At 33.7% G+C, this 21,852-nt stretch overlaps 1 protein-coding gene across 1 annotated transcript in view; it reads left to right on the top strand.

Annotated features, from left to right (window-relative positions):
- Positions 1–21,629, top strand: part of PCDH10 (protocadherin 10) — a 56,230-nt gene extending 34,601 nt beyond the window's left edge. The window contains exon 5 of the mRNA XM_004711854.4: positions 15,583–21,629. Within this exon, the coding sequence (XP_004711911.1) occupies positions 15,583–15,602 (20 nt within the window). The 3' untranslated portion in view covers positions 15,603–21,629. The remainder of the gene's footprint in view (positions 1–15,582) is intronic.
- Positions 21,630–21,852: the final 223 nt, after the last annotated feature.

Below are 21,852 nucleotides of genomic sequence, written 5' to 3' on the forward strand. Positions count from 1 at the left end.
ACACACACACACACACACACACACACACACACACACACACACACAGAAACAAGTAGCAGGAACATCTTTGAGCTTGGAGCATCTTAACTAAGACAAACTAGGAGCAAAGACCTGGGCATCTACTTCCAAAAATCAGCCAATGAAAACCCTATGGAACACAATTGACTAATTGAGTGTGTGTGCATGTATATATACACTCACACACATTCACTGCCCTTGAGCTGATTCCAACTTGAAGCGACCCATTGGCAAGAGCAGAATGTTCCAGTAAGTTTGTTAGATGGTAAATCTTTCTGGGAGTAGAAAGCCTCATCCTTCTCCTGTTAACTGGTCATTTTCCAACTGAAGCCCTGGCAGTCAGCAAGCCAGCTCTTAACCCCCTCACATTATCTGTCGATCTATCTGTACGTAAGTATATTTATTAGTGGGACATTGAACAAATAAAACTGAAGAAGAATACATGCATTTGAATTGTGGTGCTGGAGAAGGATGATGACAATGCCAGGGACTGCTGAAAGGACAAATAAATCTGTCTTGGAAGAAGTATGACCGGAATATTCCTTGAAGGCAAGGATGGTGAGATGTCATGCTTCACTTGTTGGAGAAGGACATCAGATCTGGTGAAGTAGCGGGGCAGTGAAGAACAGGAAGGTGCATGGAGAGATGCATTGATACCTTGGCTGCAGCAATCGGTTTAAGCACAAGAACAATTGTGAGGATGGCACAGGACCTCCAGCGTTTCCTTCTGCTTTGCATAAGGACACTATGGGTCAGAACTGACTGGATGGTACCTAACAAAAAACAACACACAACAAAAACACTATGGGTCAGAACTGACTGGATGGTACCTAACAAAAAACAACACACAACAAAAACAACACCTAACAAAAACAACACAACAAAAAACAACATTTACTATGTGTATACATAATAAATAGTTATACACGAAATCATTATCATACCTGAAAAAAAGAGACCTAACAACTAAGTTTCAGGGCTTAATTTATTTATAAAAACATATATTCTGATGTCTTTATAATATCTCATAAGAAAACAAACAAACTTCAATTTTCATAAAATAATGAAGCTTCTGGCATTAAATAATGCTATTTCCCAATATTTGAAGAAATAGCATTTTGAAAGGTTCATTTTGTCATTTAATATAATGCTCGTGAATTGAATAGTGAATTGCACTTAAGAACTTTTCAACTTTCAAAGATTCTGCTATTTTTCATCTTATTAAGAGATATCAAGATACAAGTTTTATTATAATAAAAAATATCTCTGGCTAGTTATGGAAAAGATTGCTTATAGTAAGCAAGAAAGGATTTATGAAGCTGTACTATGGGATCAGTAGTATAGTGTGGTCTGATCTGTATGATTTTAGCTGATAGCAATAAAAGGTACTTTAACAGTAGGGGATAGCATGGCCAAAATTTTGTAAAAAATTATAAAAGATAACTGCTTTGGAAATATAGATATTTTAGGTTACTAAATATATAGAACAGTAATGCAGATCACTGGAAGTGAACCTTTGAATGTTACATTTTTAAAGAATTATACCAAGAGTCATGGTGGATAGCAATTGTCAAAAACGTTGTGAATCCAGGAGTCCTTTGTGGTGTAAACTGTTAAGAACTTGACTATCTGGACATTTGACTGTCTAAGTCTCCACAGAGAATTCCCTTGGAACAAAGGACTCGTGGTCTGCTTCCTGAAGACCACAGCTGTGAAAGCCTAATGGAGTACAGTCCCCTATTCTACACAGGAATTCACCAGGAGTGAGTACTGACTTCAAGGCAACTGTACTCTTAGGAGCTGGGCACTACTCTACACACTTATGAGAAGTTAGTTCATTTAACCCTTAAATTAATAAAACAAGACAGATAGTCTTACTATGCCCATTTCATAGTAGATAAAAATGAGAAAAAGGAGATGTCTAGTAACAGCTATAGTCTCTTCTTTAGAGCGAGTCATGCTTTTCACTTGAGACTACTCCTGATACTTGACTGGGAGTTTTCCACCAGTTCAGTACTTAAATCCCAGACCATAAGAAATTGGACACAATTTTGAGAAGGAAGTCAGGAAGGGTTTTTTACGTGGGGTTGTGATATTGTGTTACTACCCTATTTCCCTGAAAGTCAGACATCCCCCCAAAATAAGACCTACTTACAGTTTTGCCTCTCACTGAAATATAAGGCATCCCCCTGAAAATAAGGCCTCCCGAAGCTACTGTAACTCTGGACTCTGGACTGTAGCAGCAGGCACTGCTGCGCAGCTCACTGTTGGCAGCAACGCAGCCAGAGCAGACAGGAAGTGGGAGGTCTCTTTTAGTAAAACAATAAATATGTACCGCATTCTTCTTCATGGAAAAATAAGACATCCCCTGAAAATAAGACCTAGCGTGTCTTTGGGAGCACAAATTAATATAAGACGCTGTCTTATTTTTGGGGAAACAGGGTAGGAGATCCTCTTTTTTTTAAATAGTTAAATTTTGTGACATTTAGAGGAATAAAATAACAGTGATTAAGAAAATGAAGGCATTACTATTGGGGGGAAAAACTTGGAAAGATATTTCATAGGGTTGGTAAACTAAAAGTATGAATAAAAGAAGAAAGTGAATAGTTACCAAGTATAATTTACAATCTTGAGATTCCACAACTGGGAAAAGGGTACATCCCCCCAAATAATTACTTTTTAAAAGTTTGTGAGAATAGAGGGAATGTTTTAATTGGAAAATTGACAAGCAAAAAAAAAAATTGACAAGAAATTAGGAACAAGCACAAAATGAATTGTACAGTAAAAAATAAATAAAAGGCCAAATAAATATGAAAAATGTTTTATTGTGTAATTAGACTGTAAGAATATTAAAATGTAGTTTTCTTATTAATATAAAATACATTTTTTGAAACTGAAGAGTAGATCTGAGGAAAGAGAAGAAAATGCTAGTAGATTGAGCTAGGGCTGGGGTTATTTTGGGACAGGAGAGACTTGATCAATATCTCCCCTGCTATCCATTCTGTTCCAGCTCATAGCAACCCTGCATTGGATTTCCGACACTGTCAGTGTTCATGGGAGATGACAGCCTCCACTGGAGCAGCTAGACGGTAGCCCGGCGCCCGGCCCACAGTGCCATCAGGGCTCCTTTGCTCCACCCAGGAGACCTTTAAACATTTACAGTTTATGTTAGTTAATTTAAATATCATAATTAAAAATTTCCCTATGTCTTCAGCAATTCTGTGAGTGGTAGATCAGATCATCCTAAAGCGAAATATGCTTGTGTTTATGATCAAATCATCCCAGAAACAATCCTGTATGAAATGGGGGAAAATGATTCTTAGTCATAAGGTAAATTTAATATGAGCCTGTAATCACTTTCTGCTTTATATTTTCTTCATTAATTTTTTGCGGGGAGCATCTGGCCTACCTCTATGGGTCCTTAGCTTTGCTGATGCTGACGCTGCTCCTGATTGGAGATAGTGGGATAGAATTACGTCCTAAGACAAATAATTTCACCGCTTCTTTCCTTCTACAATAATGTTATAAGCATCAGTCACAAAATAACAGGACTGTCTTTTTTATTGCAATCATTTTGTTACCTTTTGAAGACTTAGAGTGACGGAATGCAAAGTTTCCTGACATAAACTTTAAACCCCGAACTTCATGAAAAGATGCATGTTAATATTTTCTTTTAGTTCTCAAACCCAATCTTTCCTGCCTAGTTCACCAAAATCAGCGCAGAATTCTGCATTTTAAAACTTGATGTCTGCTAATTAGCTTCTTTCTCTAAAATCCTATCATCAACTAGATTTTTTTAAAGTATAATATATTCTCCTCATTCACATTGTGTATGCTGTCTGTTGCCAACACCAAACCCTATACATTTTTTCTTAGTATTTTGGGGGTGGTGGAATTATTGACAGCTGGACAAAAGTTAACAGTGAAAAGCCTCTATCCGTTCAAACATCTCCACACGCTTAGTGCTGTGGCCCTTAGTGGCAGTGGCATTCTTCCCCCTCTGTAACTCTACTCTTACCATCTCTTTCCTGGGTTCCCTGTTTCCGTTTTGGGGTGTTTTTTTTGGGTTTTTGTTTTTGTTTTCCCCTATCTCTTCCAGCCCTCTGAACTTTAGTTTTGGAGCAAATGTTCCCCTCTTGGTCCTGTAGGTTAATTGTTCTGAGGTGTATATTCCTCAAAGGTGCTATTTTTGGCTTTATGGGCAGACCTCTCTTATTTTTCAGCTGAATAATCCCTATGGCTGAATTCAGTTTGAGGTTTGAAGGTGGTCTAAGGGCCATCATCTTGGAGTGTCCAGTGATCTCCATCAGAAAATAAGTCAGTCTTTTTCATTATTTTGCATGTTGTCCTACATTCTTCTTCCACTCGGCTCTGGATTTCTTTTGTGATCGCCATCCAAAAAGTCAACCGTGGTAGCCAGATGTCAGCTACTCTCTTCTCAAGGTAGTAGAGACTCGTTCATGTGGTTCCCTAGCCCTTTGTTTCATGCTGATTTTATTTTCTTCACTCTTTGCTCCGGATAGGAAGAGACCGATAATTTTATTACAGCAAGACACATGTCTCCATTCACCATAGTAAGGTGTACAGCATTGTCTTTGTGGAATATGCTATCTCCTGAGACTATGGACTAAGCCTGAAAGCTTGGTGGCTCAGTTCCTCAAGCTATATGACTACAGCTATGGAGTTTTATATTTAAGTCTCACCCACAATTTTTATTTCATGTCACTCACTGCTTTGTCAGATTTTTGATACGCCATGTTCTTTTTCAGCCCCGTTAGTAACTTTGCACATTGTATTCTCCCTCCGGAGTGATCTCTCCTCTATAAAATCATCCCTGCTCCATCTTCATGACCATCTCCTACTCATCAATCAAGATTCATCTAATTTTACCTTTAATGAGAAGCCTTATGAGACAGTTATGTGCATGCCTCCCTGTAACTTCTTGTAATTTCGTATATGATTGCCTTTTAAAAAATCTTTTGTAAAACAATTAAGGCAAGGCATGCTGCTTTGTTAATTGGACTAGGAGATCTTTAGAGCGGAATCCATGTGTTTTCATTTTAGAGTCTCAGGCTCCAGAAGTGTTTCTGGAATAAACTGAATGCACAGAAATGTGTTATAGACTCCAATAGTGAATCAATAAACCCTGATACCAAGAAAGTCAGTTGTTTGTTGTGCTTGTTAGGTGCCGCTAAATTGCTTACAGCTCATAGCAACCCTCTGTACTGGAGAACGAAACTCTGTGCCGTCCTCACATTTGAGTCCGTGTTTGAGGAGTCCATGTTTGAGGCAATCCCATCGAGGCAGCCATTGTGTCAATGCATCTTGGCCTAAGTCTTCCTGTGTTTTGCTGCTCTGCTAGTGTCTCAAGTATGGTGTCCTTCTCCAGCGACTGATCTCTCCTGACATGTCCAAAGGACAAGAAACAGTCTAGTTGTCTTTCCATCCTTGCCTGTACGGATCATTCTGTTTGTGCTTCTCCCAAATCAAATTTGCTTGTTCTTTTCTTTTGGCAGACCACGGTGCTTTCAATATTTTTCACCAGGACGCAAATAGCATTTTTTTCTCTTTAGTTGCCTAGGTTTCTACTTGGACTTTGGTACATTTATATAATTCCTGTAGGCACTAAAGGAACCCTAGTGGCATACTGGTTACACACTGGGCTGCTGACTGCAAAAGTCAGCAGTTCAAAACCACCAGCCTCTCCTAGGGGAGTAAGACGGGTCTTGGAAACTCACAGCGAGCAATTCTATTATGTCCTATAGGATTGCTATGAGTCGGCAACAACTCAAATGGCAGTTAGTTTGGTATTTTGAGTTTAAATACTCTGAATGCCAAAATAGAAATTATTTCAATTCTAGGCACACTATAGGCACTGGCAGGTAAGCATAGAACTGCTAATTTCAAGGCTGATGTTTCAAACCCATCAGCCAATCCGTAGGAGAAAGAGGAGGCTATCTGTTCTTTAAAACTACTATAGCCTTGGAAACTCTAGAGATAGTCACCATGAGTTCTAACCGAAAGTGCACGCGATTTGATTTACATTGGTATTTTCAATTCTAGGAGACTCTCCTGGATTTCATCTTTGCTAGCGTCCCGTGATTTTGATCATCTTTTAAAGGTTATTTTGACTTTAACTATGGTCGTTCTTACATTTTTTTCTCCACTGATTCCTGCTTTGCTCTTTCACAGTTCCTTAACCTAATTTTCAGCCACCACTAATCTTATATTATCAGTATTATTGAATTAATCTACTTCTTTCTAATTTTCTGCCACATAATTTAAAAGAATATATATATATACACCCCTATGTAAATATGTATTTATATATCATATCAGTCAATCACAATTATTTATCAGTCTACCACAATTATTAGATAAGCTACTTCCAGAGTAAACTATTATCAGATTTTTCCTTAGTCACAATTCTGCAAATTTTAATGGAATTGTGGCAATTAATGGTTATCTTATATCCATTTTTTAAAACAAAATGATGTTACAAGCTGCTAATGCTTCTAAGAATTTTATTAAGAGATATGAAGATAGATTTGTATAGCTGTAGTACTTTAATAATGATATAGTTTTTCTATTAAAATATAACTGGCCAATTATGTTAAACCAGAATATTTTACTGGTTCCAACTCTTATTTAGATTTTGATTATATAAAATTTGGTCTTTCTCTTGAATCTATTATAATATATTTCATATTATTTATGGTTAAGTGTGTGCCATAATTGAAATGAACCCTTACTGGCATGCAGAGTTTAAAATTATTGAAGGTAATACAACTCTTTAAAGATCAAAATCTTCGCTTTGTTTTTTTTAAGATGTAAATATTGACATTTAGTTAGATCATCCCTTAAGTAAATTTCAATCTTTAGCAAGCAAAATATCTCATTTGAACATATATATTTTCAGTATTTTTTCATTTTTTAAAAATTGAATTTGATTCATTGCTTATCAATTTCTAACATCTAAATATCTGATGAAATATTAAATTGAAAGGGGGACAGTGAAGTGGTTTAATGATTTTCTAGGATATGTATACATATCTACATACATTGAAGTGTCACTCATATTTTAGAATAATGAAAAATTGTGCTTATTATGCAAAGAAAAAGGGACATTTTATTTAGCATGTTACATCACCTCACAGAAACAAACAATTCATTAATAAACAAGTTTAAAATGTTATTATAAGAAAGAGAAAATTCAAAACAGTTAACATTTTATTCAGATACTATAAGAAATTTATTATTAAATAAAACTTTATATCAAGTAACTTCATTTTATTCCATTTGAAATTTGACATCTTAATTTTGAATTATATTTTATGGAAATATGTACTATAAAACTACACATACAAATATTAGAAAACAATGCAATGAGCTTACCTTCTTGGTAACTAGAGTTATCTGTGCTGTTATGAAGCAGATGCCTTGAGGATTGAGCTAACAAATTTAGCAAATAAAATACAGAAGTCCCATATGGTACATACCTATATTCCCCACCAGCAAAAATTTGCTCGCTGCTTATTTAAAATTCAAATGTAACTGAAGGCCTTGTATTTGATTTAACCACCTTATCCGTTCCTGACTAAGGCCTCTAACCCTGTGCCTCCTAATTTCTTTAGTGTGGAGAGGTGGTTTACCGTGCATCCCCTGTGCTCAGTCGTCACTCTCAACGTGTTAGTCTTTTCAATTCCCGCTGAACTTTCGCTTCCTGGTTTTAATCTGCTAGTTTTTATAACATATAAGTAATTGAACTATATTAAAGAAAACCAGATCATCCATTATATTAAATATGTAGCATTATGCACTCTTACACTGTTTAAGTCATTAGTCTGGGTGTGTCTATTTTGAACTTTTAAAACATCTTGTCTTGACTGAATGACAAGTACTTTATCAACTCAGAAGACTTTCAAGGATGAATTCTCTAGCATTGTGATTAAATGACTTGAACCTTACCCTTAGTAAAGTGGACTACTTCTGCAGTCAGCTGCCTTGGACTCAACCTCGACTCATAGAGATCCCGTGCACACCAGAATGCAGCACTGCTAAGTCTGATGCTGTCCCTATGTCAGCTTGTGGACCAGATCATTTTGATCCACAGGGTTTTATGTGGCTGGTTTCCATGAGCAGATCGCCATGCCTTTCTTCCTAGTCCATCTTAGTCTGGAAGCTGATCAGCATCAGAGGAGAACTGATTCTAGATATGCCTATGGAGGGATAGTTTAGAAAACAGTTTAAGTCGTTGTGTTTTTTGACCTCACATTACTGGAGGTGATGCTTCATTGTCATCTGGAAAAGGAAGTTATATGTCATGAGTAGCTGAGGCAAATATGATGACAATTATGTTTTTTGCAAATTGTTCTTCATACGCACAAGACTCCTCAATGTACAGGAGCGATCACTCCCTTTCAGGAATTTCCAGGCCTTCTGCTTTGAAGAAGTCATGCTAATTTCAACCTTTCAGAGAAGTAACTAATTTGAGCTCCTTCTTTATAATGCTATTTTGAAGGAAACCACTTGAATACAAGTGCCTAAATGTCAGTAAATATTATAAATTCCATGATTCTCAAAAATAAAATTGGAAATCATTTCTTCTTTAAATGAACATATAAATGCAATTTTTTGATGTCAGACACACAAAATATTTTCAAAATAAGTGATGCTTAGATGGTTTGTGTGCCTTTTGTTTGTTAAAATACAAAATCAGACTCACTGCCCTTAAGTCAGTTGTGTCTCATAGTGACTCTGTAGGACCGTCTAGAATTGCCCCCTTAGATTTTCTGAGACTCCTTGCTGTGTACAGAAATAGAAAGCCCATCTTTCTCCCATGGAGCAGCTGGTGGTTTCAAACTGCCGACCTTGTGGCTAGCAGCCCAATATAACCACTACACCACCTGGTATCCTTATGATTTTAAAAGTAACATATATTTGAGTGATTTGTCCACAAAAAAAATTGCAGAAGTTCTTTAGCATTCCAAAAAGTCTGGCATTCTCAGACATTATTAGAACATATTGGTTTCATTATTTTCATGAGTTATTATGGATTTCAGCAAAAATATGCTTTATAATAAACATAAATAATATCAAAATCATCTTTTCTGAGGGATATCAAAGTAGAGCCAGAACCCATGAAAATAATTCAATTTAGGGTCCAAGCTATATTTTAATATACTACTAAGCAATAGGACATTGTTTATAAAAGCATTTGGTGTAGTGACCACAGTGTAATAGATGAGATCATGTCTTATTATCCCACTACTTCAGAGAAAATTATCTAATTTTCCAAGCCATAGTTTTTCTCATTTTTAGATAAGTATGGACTTGATTCCCTCCAACCTGTAACTTTCTATGCAAACACATTGTACTAGTATGTTACAAATGTTGGAGTCTTAAAATACCACGTTTTATATTTTTAATATGGATATTTAGGATATTAACATTTTTGTGTCTGGGTAGAAATGTTAAGAATTATTACTGTGTTTTTAAAATTTCTATTCCAATCATTTCTATTAATGACTATTTTCAGTGGGTATTATCTTAATTAAAGAAGTTAATGCACCATCGTGTTTTTGGTAGATGTCATATAACTAAATATAATACAGAGATAGAAAATATTTGTAAACAGACCAAAATCACGGCACTAGAATTACATCTCCCCCATTAAGATTAGAGCTAACAGATATTTACTAGTGAACTAATTTTAAATGCACTGCCATCTTTGAGAAGGTAATTCTGAGTGAGGGAGAAAAGACATGCAGGCACCTGCACACACACATCCACATAGGGATTCCTATGCACTAGCCGGCCCTCTTTCTGGAAGAAATCCATCACGTTCCTTGAGAATAACTTCCTCCTAGAAAGCAATGGGAGATTAATAGTGTAACGATAGACTCATTGGATGTGTACTTATAGACAAATCTAACTAATGCTAGGTAGTCGATTTCGATCAATGGTAACCCTATATAGGGTTTCTGAGACTGTAAATCTATGTAGGAGCAGGCAAACAGCCTTACTTTCTCCCTCAGAGTGATTAAACTGTCAACCTGGAAGTTCAGAGCCCAATACCTAATCCACAAATTCACAAAGAGAAATTCCTAATACACAAATAGAAATTCATATTACCCTAGGTTAATAATTAAGACATTTCTCTTAACAACCCAGTTTAGTATAAAAATAAACATTAAACAATGTGAAATTCTGAAATTTTTTAATTAGTAAAATCAGAGCTTTGCACAGTGCACCAGCTTTATGCAGAGTTAAGGGGACTTTAAAGTTTATAAAAAATAAATTCCTTCTTTGTACATATCATGCTTAGTGAGAAATGTAGGCAAATTTGTTTTTAATCCATAGACTTCACCTTGATAGTAGTAGTCTTAGCTAGCCAGAGTAATCTTGGTAATGCTGGATTTTTAGGGATGATCACTTACGTGTGCCAGCGCTGATTTAGCTAGAACGTCCATGAAGAAACTATTATGCTAAACATACTTACAGGATTCAGGGAAACAAAGCTTTTTATTCAGTCATTGATATACATTTCTATTCCACAAAAATACACTAACCAAATTTATCTTTTAATTTAATAAACATGCATTAATTTTAAACTCTATTGTAAATATTGAACACACATATAAAATGGAAAAACCAAATCCATTGCAATTGAGTCCATGCAAACTCATAGGGAACCTACCTAGGGCTTCCCGATAAATCTTTGGGAGCAGATGGCCTCTTCTTCCCACAGAAAGGCTGGTGGGTTTGAACCCCCTGACTGACCTTGTGATACAAGTCCAATGTTTAACTGACAGCACCCCCAGCACAAAATAGAGAGAGAAATAGTAAATAGTAAATATAGCAAGAGCACAATGAGAATTAAACATAGATCAGAATGTTGTCTGTACATAGATATCACTATAGAATAGAAAGGTTATATATTGTTAACATCACCATTTCACATTTTTTATAATACTTAATAAATCACAACATAGAATTAGGTAGTCTTCTTATAGAGTATATCTTCTCTATATATTTCAAATGTGTATGCATATGTGTATATGTATATATTTCAAATATATTATGTATTTATGAATTTTATAGGAAAACAGAATTTATCATTTGAACAATATAAAAGTATTTAAAAAGGAAAGGCAAATGTATAAAACCAAACTCCCTACCATTAAGGTGATTCCTGTACATGGCAACCGTAAGGGACCAAGAAGACCTGAATCATAAGGTTCAGAGGCTGTCAGTCTTTCAGAAGCAGACGTAGCTACATCTTTCGCCCATGCAGTGGCTAGTGGGTTCCGACTGCTGACCTTTCCATGACCAGCCTAATGCTTAACCCAATGCAACACCAGTGTTCTTTAAGGCAAATGCTGAGGTGTTCGAATGGGTAGTTTAAAGACAAATGAAGAAGATGCCATCTTTAAATAGTTAAAGCCACGATGCATATTCCTGTATGAGGGTTAAATCGAGTTTTAAAAAAAGAAAAACTCTTTGCAGAGATTTTAAAGAAAATTCTCAAACGTGGTTGAAGGATAAGACAGCAGAAAGTTAAAAGAACTGATTATTGAACTGGACAAATCGCTGGTGGAGCCTTGCTTTTAAACCATCTAAGTTTATGATATGCTTTCACACAGAGAACAGAGGGCAGGTGTTTCTGACTGCCACAGGGGGTAATGGGCTCAAACTTTTGTATGCCAGATTCATTTTCTATATACCAAAGCGTCCTGGCCGTGAGGCTCATTAAACAGTGGAATGAGCTCCAGAGTAGGTTACTGATCTCAGCCTCTGGAAGCTTTTCACTGCAGTGAAGAGTCTCAATCATCTGGGATACTTAAAGGCTGTTTCTTCTTTCAGTGGAAGAAATGTATTGGGTTACTTTACAAGATTAATGTATCCCTTCAGCTTCTGTCATTTATAAGGTCATAAAGTAAAAAGGGTATTTTAGTTCCTGTTGTGAGTAAGGATTGTGAATATTCAAATATTGTCATTTTTACGTATCATAAAATCATTCTTCATCAGACAGTGCCATGCTATAAATACTGTACCAGGATTGAGTATTTTTACATTTTGTACATTATACATGTATTCTTCTTGTCATTAGTTAATTGGGGTTTTTAAGTGTTCCATGTTATTATGTATTACCTCACAGTTTATTAAAGATTTCCTCAATCTGGAGAAAAATATGCAGCATATGACTTTGTTATACAAAACCCATTTCTGGAATTCAGGCTGCTAGCCTCTCAATAGGACAGAGTAGAGCCACCCTGTAGGTTTTCTAGGCTGTAGATCTTAATGGCAGCTGTCTGCTACATCTCTCTTACCTGGAGCAGCGGGTGGGTTCAAACAGCTGACCTTTCGGTTAGCAGCTGAGTGCTTCAGCTGGCAGGCATCCTTCAAAAAGCACAAAGGTCAAATTATCAGAATATTTGACACCATTTTGTCAAAAAGTATTTATTTGCCATTATAAACAAATATTCTTACTGTAATTCAACCATTAAGATAACATATCTAGATCATCACAAAAATAAACACAGTGATTAACTAAAAAATAGAGCTAGAAAGGAATACAAATACTTCTTTTCCTCTTATGTATGGATTTAACTGAAAATTTAAAAAACCTATCATTTATCAAATGACCAATTCCTTACATGTGCTAGTGCAGAGATAGGAAAAATAAAGTATATTTGTGAAAAGGAAAGAAAAGGAAGACTATCAAATGTCTGACAATTCCAAAATAAATACAGAGCACAGGAAAAATCACAGCAATTCAGTGTATTTGACCCATTGTAGCAAGTCTCGACGGTAATGTATGGTCATTTTTTTTTTAACACTAGCGGATATTTTATTAGAGCCACTGCCTCTAAAAGGCAATCAAATTGATCCATTTTGGGAGAGGATAATATCTGCCGCAAACTTTGCTAACATTAACTCATACAGTTCACAAAGGAATAATAGTCATTCAATATGCAAACTCACTTCTTGAAACTCTTGACACTAAAGTGGATGTGACTATAGCTTTGGAAATAATATTCCATTTTCTCTAGTTTGCCCGACAGCACTTCAGATGCATGGGATTAGCTTCTGAAATGGAAGATATCATCTTTCTCCATTCTAATTTGTTCTGACCTTCAAACTCAGTTCTTAGAGTTGTCCTATGCAGATTTGCATGCCTGAATTCACCAATTGGTGGGAGGAAGTTAAAAAAAAAAAGCTGATGGCGTTATTCAGAGCCTTACTGAAATAAGTTGGAGTTTAAATAAAGGCTACACACATGTAACACTCAGGATGAATGAAAGAATATCTTTGACACTTAAGTTTATTTGTAAGGTATTGAATATAATATGTGCCAAATTTCCTGTGTGCTAATGACAACTGCTCCAGCCACTAAATTTATTTTTGTCGGGACTAATTCAAATGAGCATACAATGCCCGTGCCAATAGCTTTCCCTTGAGTAATCTTTGAACATAATTAGAAAACATATTTTCCTGACTATTACATTTATGTTAAGAAGTTATTTTTTCAGTATATTCATTTTTCACAAAATTAGTAGATATTTTAGATGTTATTCTTGAATTTCTTTTGCTCAAAGTACTTGAATAATGTTTTTTTATAAATTGGTGCTTTCTGATTTGAACTATTAAAAAAGTACCAAAGACATAATTAATAGCCCGATTTACTATACGAAAAATAAAATCATTTATAGGATAACCATATTTCTTGATTTCTCTAAGACAGCACACAATTAGATGTTATATAATTTTTTGATAGTGTTCTCTTTCTCCTACAAAAGTATCATTGAATTTGTGCTAAATCTAATTTCTTCACCATCATTGTTTGTTCCATTTATTTTTTAACCTCAATTTCTTTGGTGGCTAACTATTTAATTTACCAAATAATTTTAAACTCTGTGAAAAAATAGGTTTGAACTCATTTAATCCAAGTCATAATGAAACAGGAAATTTAGAATGAAACCCAGGATTGACGAACCTATGGGGACAGCAGGTAGGCTAAGGGTTTAGAGAGAGACAGTTCAGACAAGTGGGTTAAAAGCGAGACAAGAAGAAAACTGATTATGGTAGCAATTGTACAATTCTGCTTTACATGATTGATCTATGAAATGATATGATATGTGTATCAACTCCCAATTAATAAAAAATAAAATTTAATAAAGTAAACACATAGGTAAATTGCACTTAATTCTACTAATATGGACAGAAAACCAAGTATCTATTTGCTTATTGGGCGTTCCCTTTAGCATTTTGGTCAAGGAAGTTTTCATAGCTGTCATGCAGTTCCATAGCAGTTGTTGCTAGTTGTCATTGATCAGACTCTTGGTGAGCAAAAATGACCCTTGACGTTTTCAAAGCTGTGACCTTTGAGAAGCAGATCTTCCAGCTTGCCTTCTGAGGGCATTCTGGGTGTTGAAAAGCTGTCAATCTTTGGGTATCTAGTTGCCAGGCACTTAACTTTTTGCGACCTACAGACTCCTGGATTCACAAAAAGTTCTCAAAAATGGTTAATGACCATTACAATCTTTCTCCACTTTGGCTTTAAATTTTTTCAGAAAAGTAATTCTTTTTTAAGGGGAATAGATTTTTGTATTTTTAATTCTGCAGGAAAAGTGAAATTAACCTAGCCAGCAGGTGGCAAACTTTTAAGAGAGAAGAGCCAATTCTCTCCCTCACAACAGTTTAAAAATTGAGAGTAATTAACATATTGTTACAATCAGATTGAATCGATATTATCTGAATAATATTCTTTAAAATTTTCAGTATCACTTCAGAGCCTCAAAGCAACATATGTCTCACAAGCCTCTGTTTCTGACTCTATTCTCCTGGAAAATTTGAACCAGCTTTAAAATATGTAAAATACGTAAAACACTTGCTGCACATTTTTCTCCATTACCTATTGGTTTCAATATACTCATATAATTTAGATTTTATTAAATTGAATATATACCAAATTAAAGGTCCATGGGTTTTTCTACTGAGAAGAAATTTTGTGGACATCTTCAATTGTGATCTTAAGTAAAAGGTGCTGGGAACTCCGCCGTGGCGCTGTCACTGCATGGGAGAGGGTGACGGAATGACATAATTTTTGTCAACACTTTCAGAAGAACAACTTTGCATGCTGTTGCTAATGAGTCAAAAGAAAATGCAGGTCTATTAAATGAGCATTTATATGGACTATACTTTAAAAAGGTTTACCTCTTTATTTAGCTCCAACTCATAGACACTATATATATATTCAATTCTCAACTACAAAAAGGGAAGTAGAGATTGTTTTGTAAATGCTTTTTAAAACTTTATCTCCATGATTTTTAGTTGATATTAAACTTTTTTTTCATTTAAAACTAGCTTAGCCAATGTCCGTAACAGTCAGTCGAATGGTTATTAAAGATCAAAGCAGCGTTGAAGTATTGTAATACGACATGAATCAGGTGTGTGGCAATTGTCTCCAATGATATTTATTTCTCTTGCAATAATGTGCTTTTGCTAAGCTCCAAAAGTCAGTCTCTTTATCTTAGAGCATTTTTTCTCTCTTTTTCACAGCACGGAAAAGGATATGCTAGTCAATTCTACAGGACTTACCTGAAGCAGCATGATTTGCACAAAGTCGACCAACAAAAGCATCAACTTTTCAACGTCATTATCTCGGCCATCCAGTTAGTTTCTGTGCACCGGAGGAGTAGATTGCCGGCGGAGTCATCGTGGCCAGTTATAGGACCTGATTGCTCTCAGCAGGCCTGAGAAATGAGTTGAAATGTGCGGAACTGTAGAAACTTTAGAGGCAACTGATTTTTGTCTCTCCGATCAGTGTGTGCCTGTTTACAGCACTATATATCTTTCTCTCTCCAAATGTCACTGAGCCCTTTAGTTGTTTATATTCACCACGAGAAGCCAGTCATAAAGATAAAGGAAATTTGTGCATTATAAATGCAATATCACTGTTTTAAACTTGACTGTTTTATATTATTTTTGTGTGATCAAGTGTTGCCCAAACTATTCCAACTTTACAAGAGCGATTGTGATTATGTTCTTTTCACCTGTGGGTTATTAACAAATGTATTCTCAAGACCCACAAAATATCAAAGACATTCTGTAGTTTATACACCGTGTTGCAAAGTGTTTCCTGTACTATTTCAAAGCTTCTAAATAAATATAAAATATATATATTATATTATATAATTTTCCTAAAATGTGGTACAACTTAGTTGGTTTTTAAATGGCTTCATACAGTCCACATCATATAATAAAGTAAAAGGCAATTCAGGGTCCCAAAGATAAACTTACTGAGAAAGAAAAATCATCATCAATAGTTTCCTTCCAGTTTCATATCCTAGTCAACCCTGTTTTTCCTTGTTTAAAAGAAAATGATGCTCTAAGCTACAAAATTTTGTCAAGACCTAGTACTGAATTTTCAATGCCAAAGATGTAGCTGTCGATGTTATCAGACTGAGCACTGAACATGTACTATCAAACTATCTTACAATCTACATTATTTCGATTCTATTTCTATGGCTTTGAATTTAGAATCACTTAAAACTTTTATAAGGAATCTATAAATTCACCTGTATATGTTGTTAGATAAAAAAGAAAACACACAAAAAAAGAACACTGGGTGTCTGTACATTTTGTGGTGTAAAGTATGTAATTGAAGATTACTATTTTAAAAAAGTCCTCAATCATATAACTCATACAGAATTTTATTTTACATAGTTTTGTGTAGTTTTGTGACTTAATTACACATGAATATTAAATGTATTTATAGCTCTATATGACTATATAGAGATATATAAATATTTGAAGGGATTAAGAAAAGCTATAAGATATAGAGGATTCATACATATAAGATAAATTCAATACATTTGGAGGTAGAAACATAGTACATTACTCCTTCGATATTATGTATGAACATTAATAACATAAATGGAGTCTGTATTCTATTAATGAAAATATTCTTCATGAGTCTCAGCCTTGCAAAGTAAAACTTGTCTTTTATTTTTCTGTCGACAGGTTAATTATTAAATTCAGTGAGATGTATTTTTCTTTTTTTCCCCCTTTATTTAATTGTTTATTGGGTGTTGAAACATAATTTAGAGAAGAAAAGATCCGAGAACATAAGACAATCTTCTTAGCAAAGAACAAAGTCAACACAGCTCCCCATTAAAAAAAAAAAGTCAACATTACTTTTAAAGTGTTCACCTAACTTAAAGACCTATTTTCAAATATTTGTCCAAATTTTAATTGATCTTATTATGCCCAATAAGGTGAGCTGCAATATGTTACTGAAAATAGACCAAAATATAATACTTCCAGGTTTAATCTATCTAATATATGTAATTTAATTGACATTTTACTTTAGTTTAACATTCAAATGCATAGATGTGTTCATAGGGCCCTAATGTTACATACGAGTGATATCTTTGTATCACTAAATTTGATGTTATCAAATTATATATTAATAAGTCATACTCCAATCAACTTATATTTAAAAATAATGTTTGTAACATTCCAGTCTTTGGGGGATTCTTATGAAATACGTAAAATTAATTGATCATATGTAATACAAAAAGCACATACATTCCCTAAGTGCATTTTATCAAAGTTTTGGCATATTTGCATTAGTATTTTGAATGATAGACTATTTTATTAAGATAACGTTTCTATATAATTTAATTGCAAAATAGTCTCTTATAATTGCTTTTTAAACAAGAGAGTGATTTTCTTGTTGAATCAGTTTGCTTTAATTAAACCTTTCATGCATTCTGTTACAATCATGGAGAAAAATACACATCCATCTTCCTTATTACAAACCATTGAAAATAAGTTTCTTCCTACTTTACATATAATGTAATGGCTATATTAATTAATTTGATTCAAATATGTTTTCTTTAATTATGTAGCCCTTCATGTATATTGTACATAATGTCCCAGAAGACTAATTATATATTTGTGTAATAGTTACTTTTTAATATGCCACAGCAGCTAGTCATACTAACTTGAATTATAGGACTCAAATTATATCATCATTCTACCAACACCAACCCACTTTTAACAAATTTATGAGATAAATAACATTATGTAAATAAAATAAGTCATTAAGTCATTTATCAACTATCCATTGAATCAAAAGAAATCAGAAATTACAACAAAATAAGGATTATTTGAATAAATTGGCAAAAAGTTCATTTATAAATGGATGGGATTGTAAAGCAGATAAATGAAAACAATGTAGTCTCAATTTCCAAATAGACATTTACTCCTTCAGTGTGCCAAAATTTTTCGAATAGGATTTCTATTTAATCTGGTCATACTAATATCCAACCACCCATAGATTTTATAGGAGATTATAATCTCCTATAGCAAAGAGAAGCAATGTCCAGCTTGTTAGTCTTTCATTATTTCACAAAAGAATATTCATGATAGCTACACCTTTCAAACATGGTCAGTCTTAAAGCAGTGAGAAGCCAACCAATTTTCCTGTGGAAACAAGTCATAGTGTTTCAAAGGTATGTCAAATGACAATTTTTAGAAATATTACATTCATATGTAACTTTCTAATATTTAACTTGTCAACATAGTTTTGTGAAATAATTTACAACCCAGCATTTAAACATCACATCAGAATTACTTTACAGGTATAATGGTAACAACATAGATGTTTCATCTTTCTTGGGAAAAATTAGAGAAAATGTTTATTTCATTTCATGAATATACTAAATGCCTTTATCAAGCATTGCAAATTAAGTGTTATAGTAAAAGATCTTAAATCTTTAAGTATCCATTTTCCATTTTTATTTCTGAATAATTTTATGATTGGCAGCCAGGTGTCACATAATGCTCCTGTAAATGCTCCTGCTCCTCTTGTAAGGAGGACAAAATTATTTGAAGTTTTCTACATGACCTTTATTATTGTTCATTAGTTGTACCATTTTATCTTCCAAAAATATTAACTCAAGTTAAATTGATCTTTAATATCATGATTCAGTCAGAGTGTGGCAAACGTTATCAAAGACAAAGAAAATTATTCATGATATTGACTGATAATAATCAGTGTTCCATCTCATTGCTTTTCTTTTTCTTTTCGGTCTGTCACCTTCTTCTGCCATGTTTCTACGTGTGCTTTTAATACCCGAGGAACTAAAAAATACTGAAACCATTGATATACTTGACAATTTTTTCTGAAAATCTTATATTTTTCATATTGTACTTTCTTGGATTGTTTAACCTTTTCAATTCTAATTTTGTAGTGGTAAAGGCTTTGCACTTAACATCCTTTTTATTTTCCTTTTTAACAAGGAAAAACAGAAAATTTCAAAATTCCATATTTTTTATGCCATGGAGTAGTAAAATTATTTTATATATTGTTAGTACTTCAAGAAATAACCCTCCGCTAAGGCAAACAAAACCCTTATCTAGAAATTTGTGAAACTGTTCAGTAGAGTATTTTTTTCCTTCTAAAACTTGGCATAGGTTTTAGATCATAGCATTCTATGAGAATGCAAGTAGATGGGTGCCGCCAAGAGTATTGCAGGCAATAATATGTCAAAAATTCTAATACTTTTAGTGTGCATGCTTGTATTTCTAATCACTGTTATTTTTTAAGTATTTGTAAAATTAGAAATATAACTTTTATTTCTTGAAAATGTGTCACATACTTAGTTTGAAGTTTTACACTCCAGATGTTTTTGAGGTGTGGGAAAATAATTGCATAAATAATGCAAAATATATTAAATTTTCACATCAGGCTCAAAAACTTCTGAATGATAGAAGTCAGATTTCCAGTGCATTCATACAACTCAGAGCTGACAGTGAACAGGGAATTTCAGCTCTAAACACATATTTTGAGACAGTTATCTGTGAGTGAAAACAGGGTATTATAACAAAAGATGAGTTTCAATCTTAACTATAGTGTTTGTTACTGTGAATGCTATAATAATACATAAGTAAAATGAGTGTAAATGTAATATATTATTTTATACTGCTGTATACATATGAAATAAATAAAACTAGGATACATATTATGCCATTTTTCCATGCATGGATCTTCCACTGACGCCTGTGGGAGTTTTGAATAAAAATCACTGGCAAAATATGGCCCTACGTTGAGAAGAAAACAATGTGGATTTAGTAACTTTAGTCTTAGTATTCCAGGTTTAAGGGGACATCTGTTCATCACTGAGTTTTATTTGAAGGAACATATACCTAATTTTCAAGGATATCACTGTATTTATGGTTTATAAGGGAGATGATTCCCTTTGATTCTTAAGATACCCACATGAGTCTTTAAATCATAATTTTCTATCCGATATGTTTTATTTATTTTCTGATTTTTAGTAATTCTGAGCATTCACAATGATGGATATTAAAGCTGGACTTATCATATAAATATTACATAAATGGTTCCAAACAATTAAAAAAACATCAATGTATTTTAAATTCTACAAAACATATTTAAAATTTTTGAAAATGCAGGTTAAACACATTCCATATGGGTATCATTTTCCTAAATGCAACTAATTCAATCAGAAGCACACCTGTCAGGAAAGTAAAGATTTAATTCTTGGATACATTAATGATTGAAAAAAAGACCAACTACTACCACAAAAACAAAATATAAATACCAGAAACAAACATGGAGGCAAGAATAAGAATATTCTAATTATTTTAGAATGGAGAGTAAGGCTGTTGATTTCAGCATACCCTTGTAAACATTATCATTACTTAAAACTTCTCTGACTGAAGCCTGTAGAAATTTCAGATCGAAAATAGCTCAAAGGAGATAGAAGAGATGTGTGCTTCTTTAACTCTTGAGTTGTTATGTAACTGCTTTTCATGAGTTTAAATTACACATTTCTGGGGAAAGCACCATTTTTACAAGATAAAACAGTTATGGATATTTAATAAAGTCAATTTTATGGTGAAAAATAATTGGATAAAACAGACAAGAATAGTGCATTTTTGGTGAAATATTGCCAGTGTTCTCGATTTTCCTATGCTCTACCAGTTACCTCTTATTTTCAACCTTTTGGGGAATTACCATCGACTCTCTAGGTAAGATAATAAATTTTCAGAGGTAAAATTAAATTTATTGCATTCAAAACACTCCTTCAGTTCCTGAGATAGGGGGATGTAAAATGTGTGGCTTCAAGAAAACTACCTTTGAGCAAATTTTAATCTGACAGGGAAGTAAAATAATTCATAAAAATATATTGAAGAAAAGTTACCAAAAACATCATCAAAATATGTGCTACAAATCTATTAGTGAGAAATCAGTCAAATGAATAATCTAGGAATATAATTTAAAAGCAAAAACATGAATAAGATGTTAAAAAATAGTAGGAAGATATTAAAACATATTATTTCAGGGTAAGTAAATAGTGCTTTGTGACAGTTATTTTTTTAGATGTATGTGTAAAATAGGTTGTACTGTAAAATATATTTCTTACTGTGAATAATTTCTCCAAATGTTTCACATGTGTTTCAAATTTAAACTTCAAAGTATTTAAATCTACAAAAAGATGGGAATTATCTTTTCAAAATTTCTTCATTACCAAATCTTAATCTTTACCATTTATAAAATATGTAAAAATATACTCAAGTGCATTTTTTGGTGTCTCGTGTCTGTGAGAATTAGGTAAACTGTGCATGTGAAACACAGCGGAACGCTGACAAGCACGGCTGGGTCATCTTTATGCTATTTTCCACCACATTCCCACTTTCCGTGGTTAAAAACAATCCAGAAGTTCAAATAATTAATCTCTCAAATTTTTTAACTTTTATGGAGTTGTATCTAAATCATGCTAACTTCAGACATTA

The sequence above is a fragment of the Echinops telfairi genome, unplaced genomic scaffold (genome assembly GCF_000313985.2).
Source record: "Echinops telfairi isolate 266 unplaced genomic scaffold, ASM31398v2 ScPeMD7_14;HRSCAF=57, whole genome shotgun sequence".
In the NCBI taxonomy this organism is placed as follows: Eukaryota; Metazoa; Chordata; class Mammalia; order Afrosoricida; family Tenrecidae; genus Echinops; species Echinops telfairi.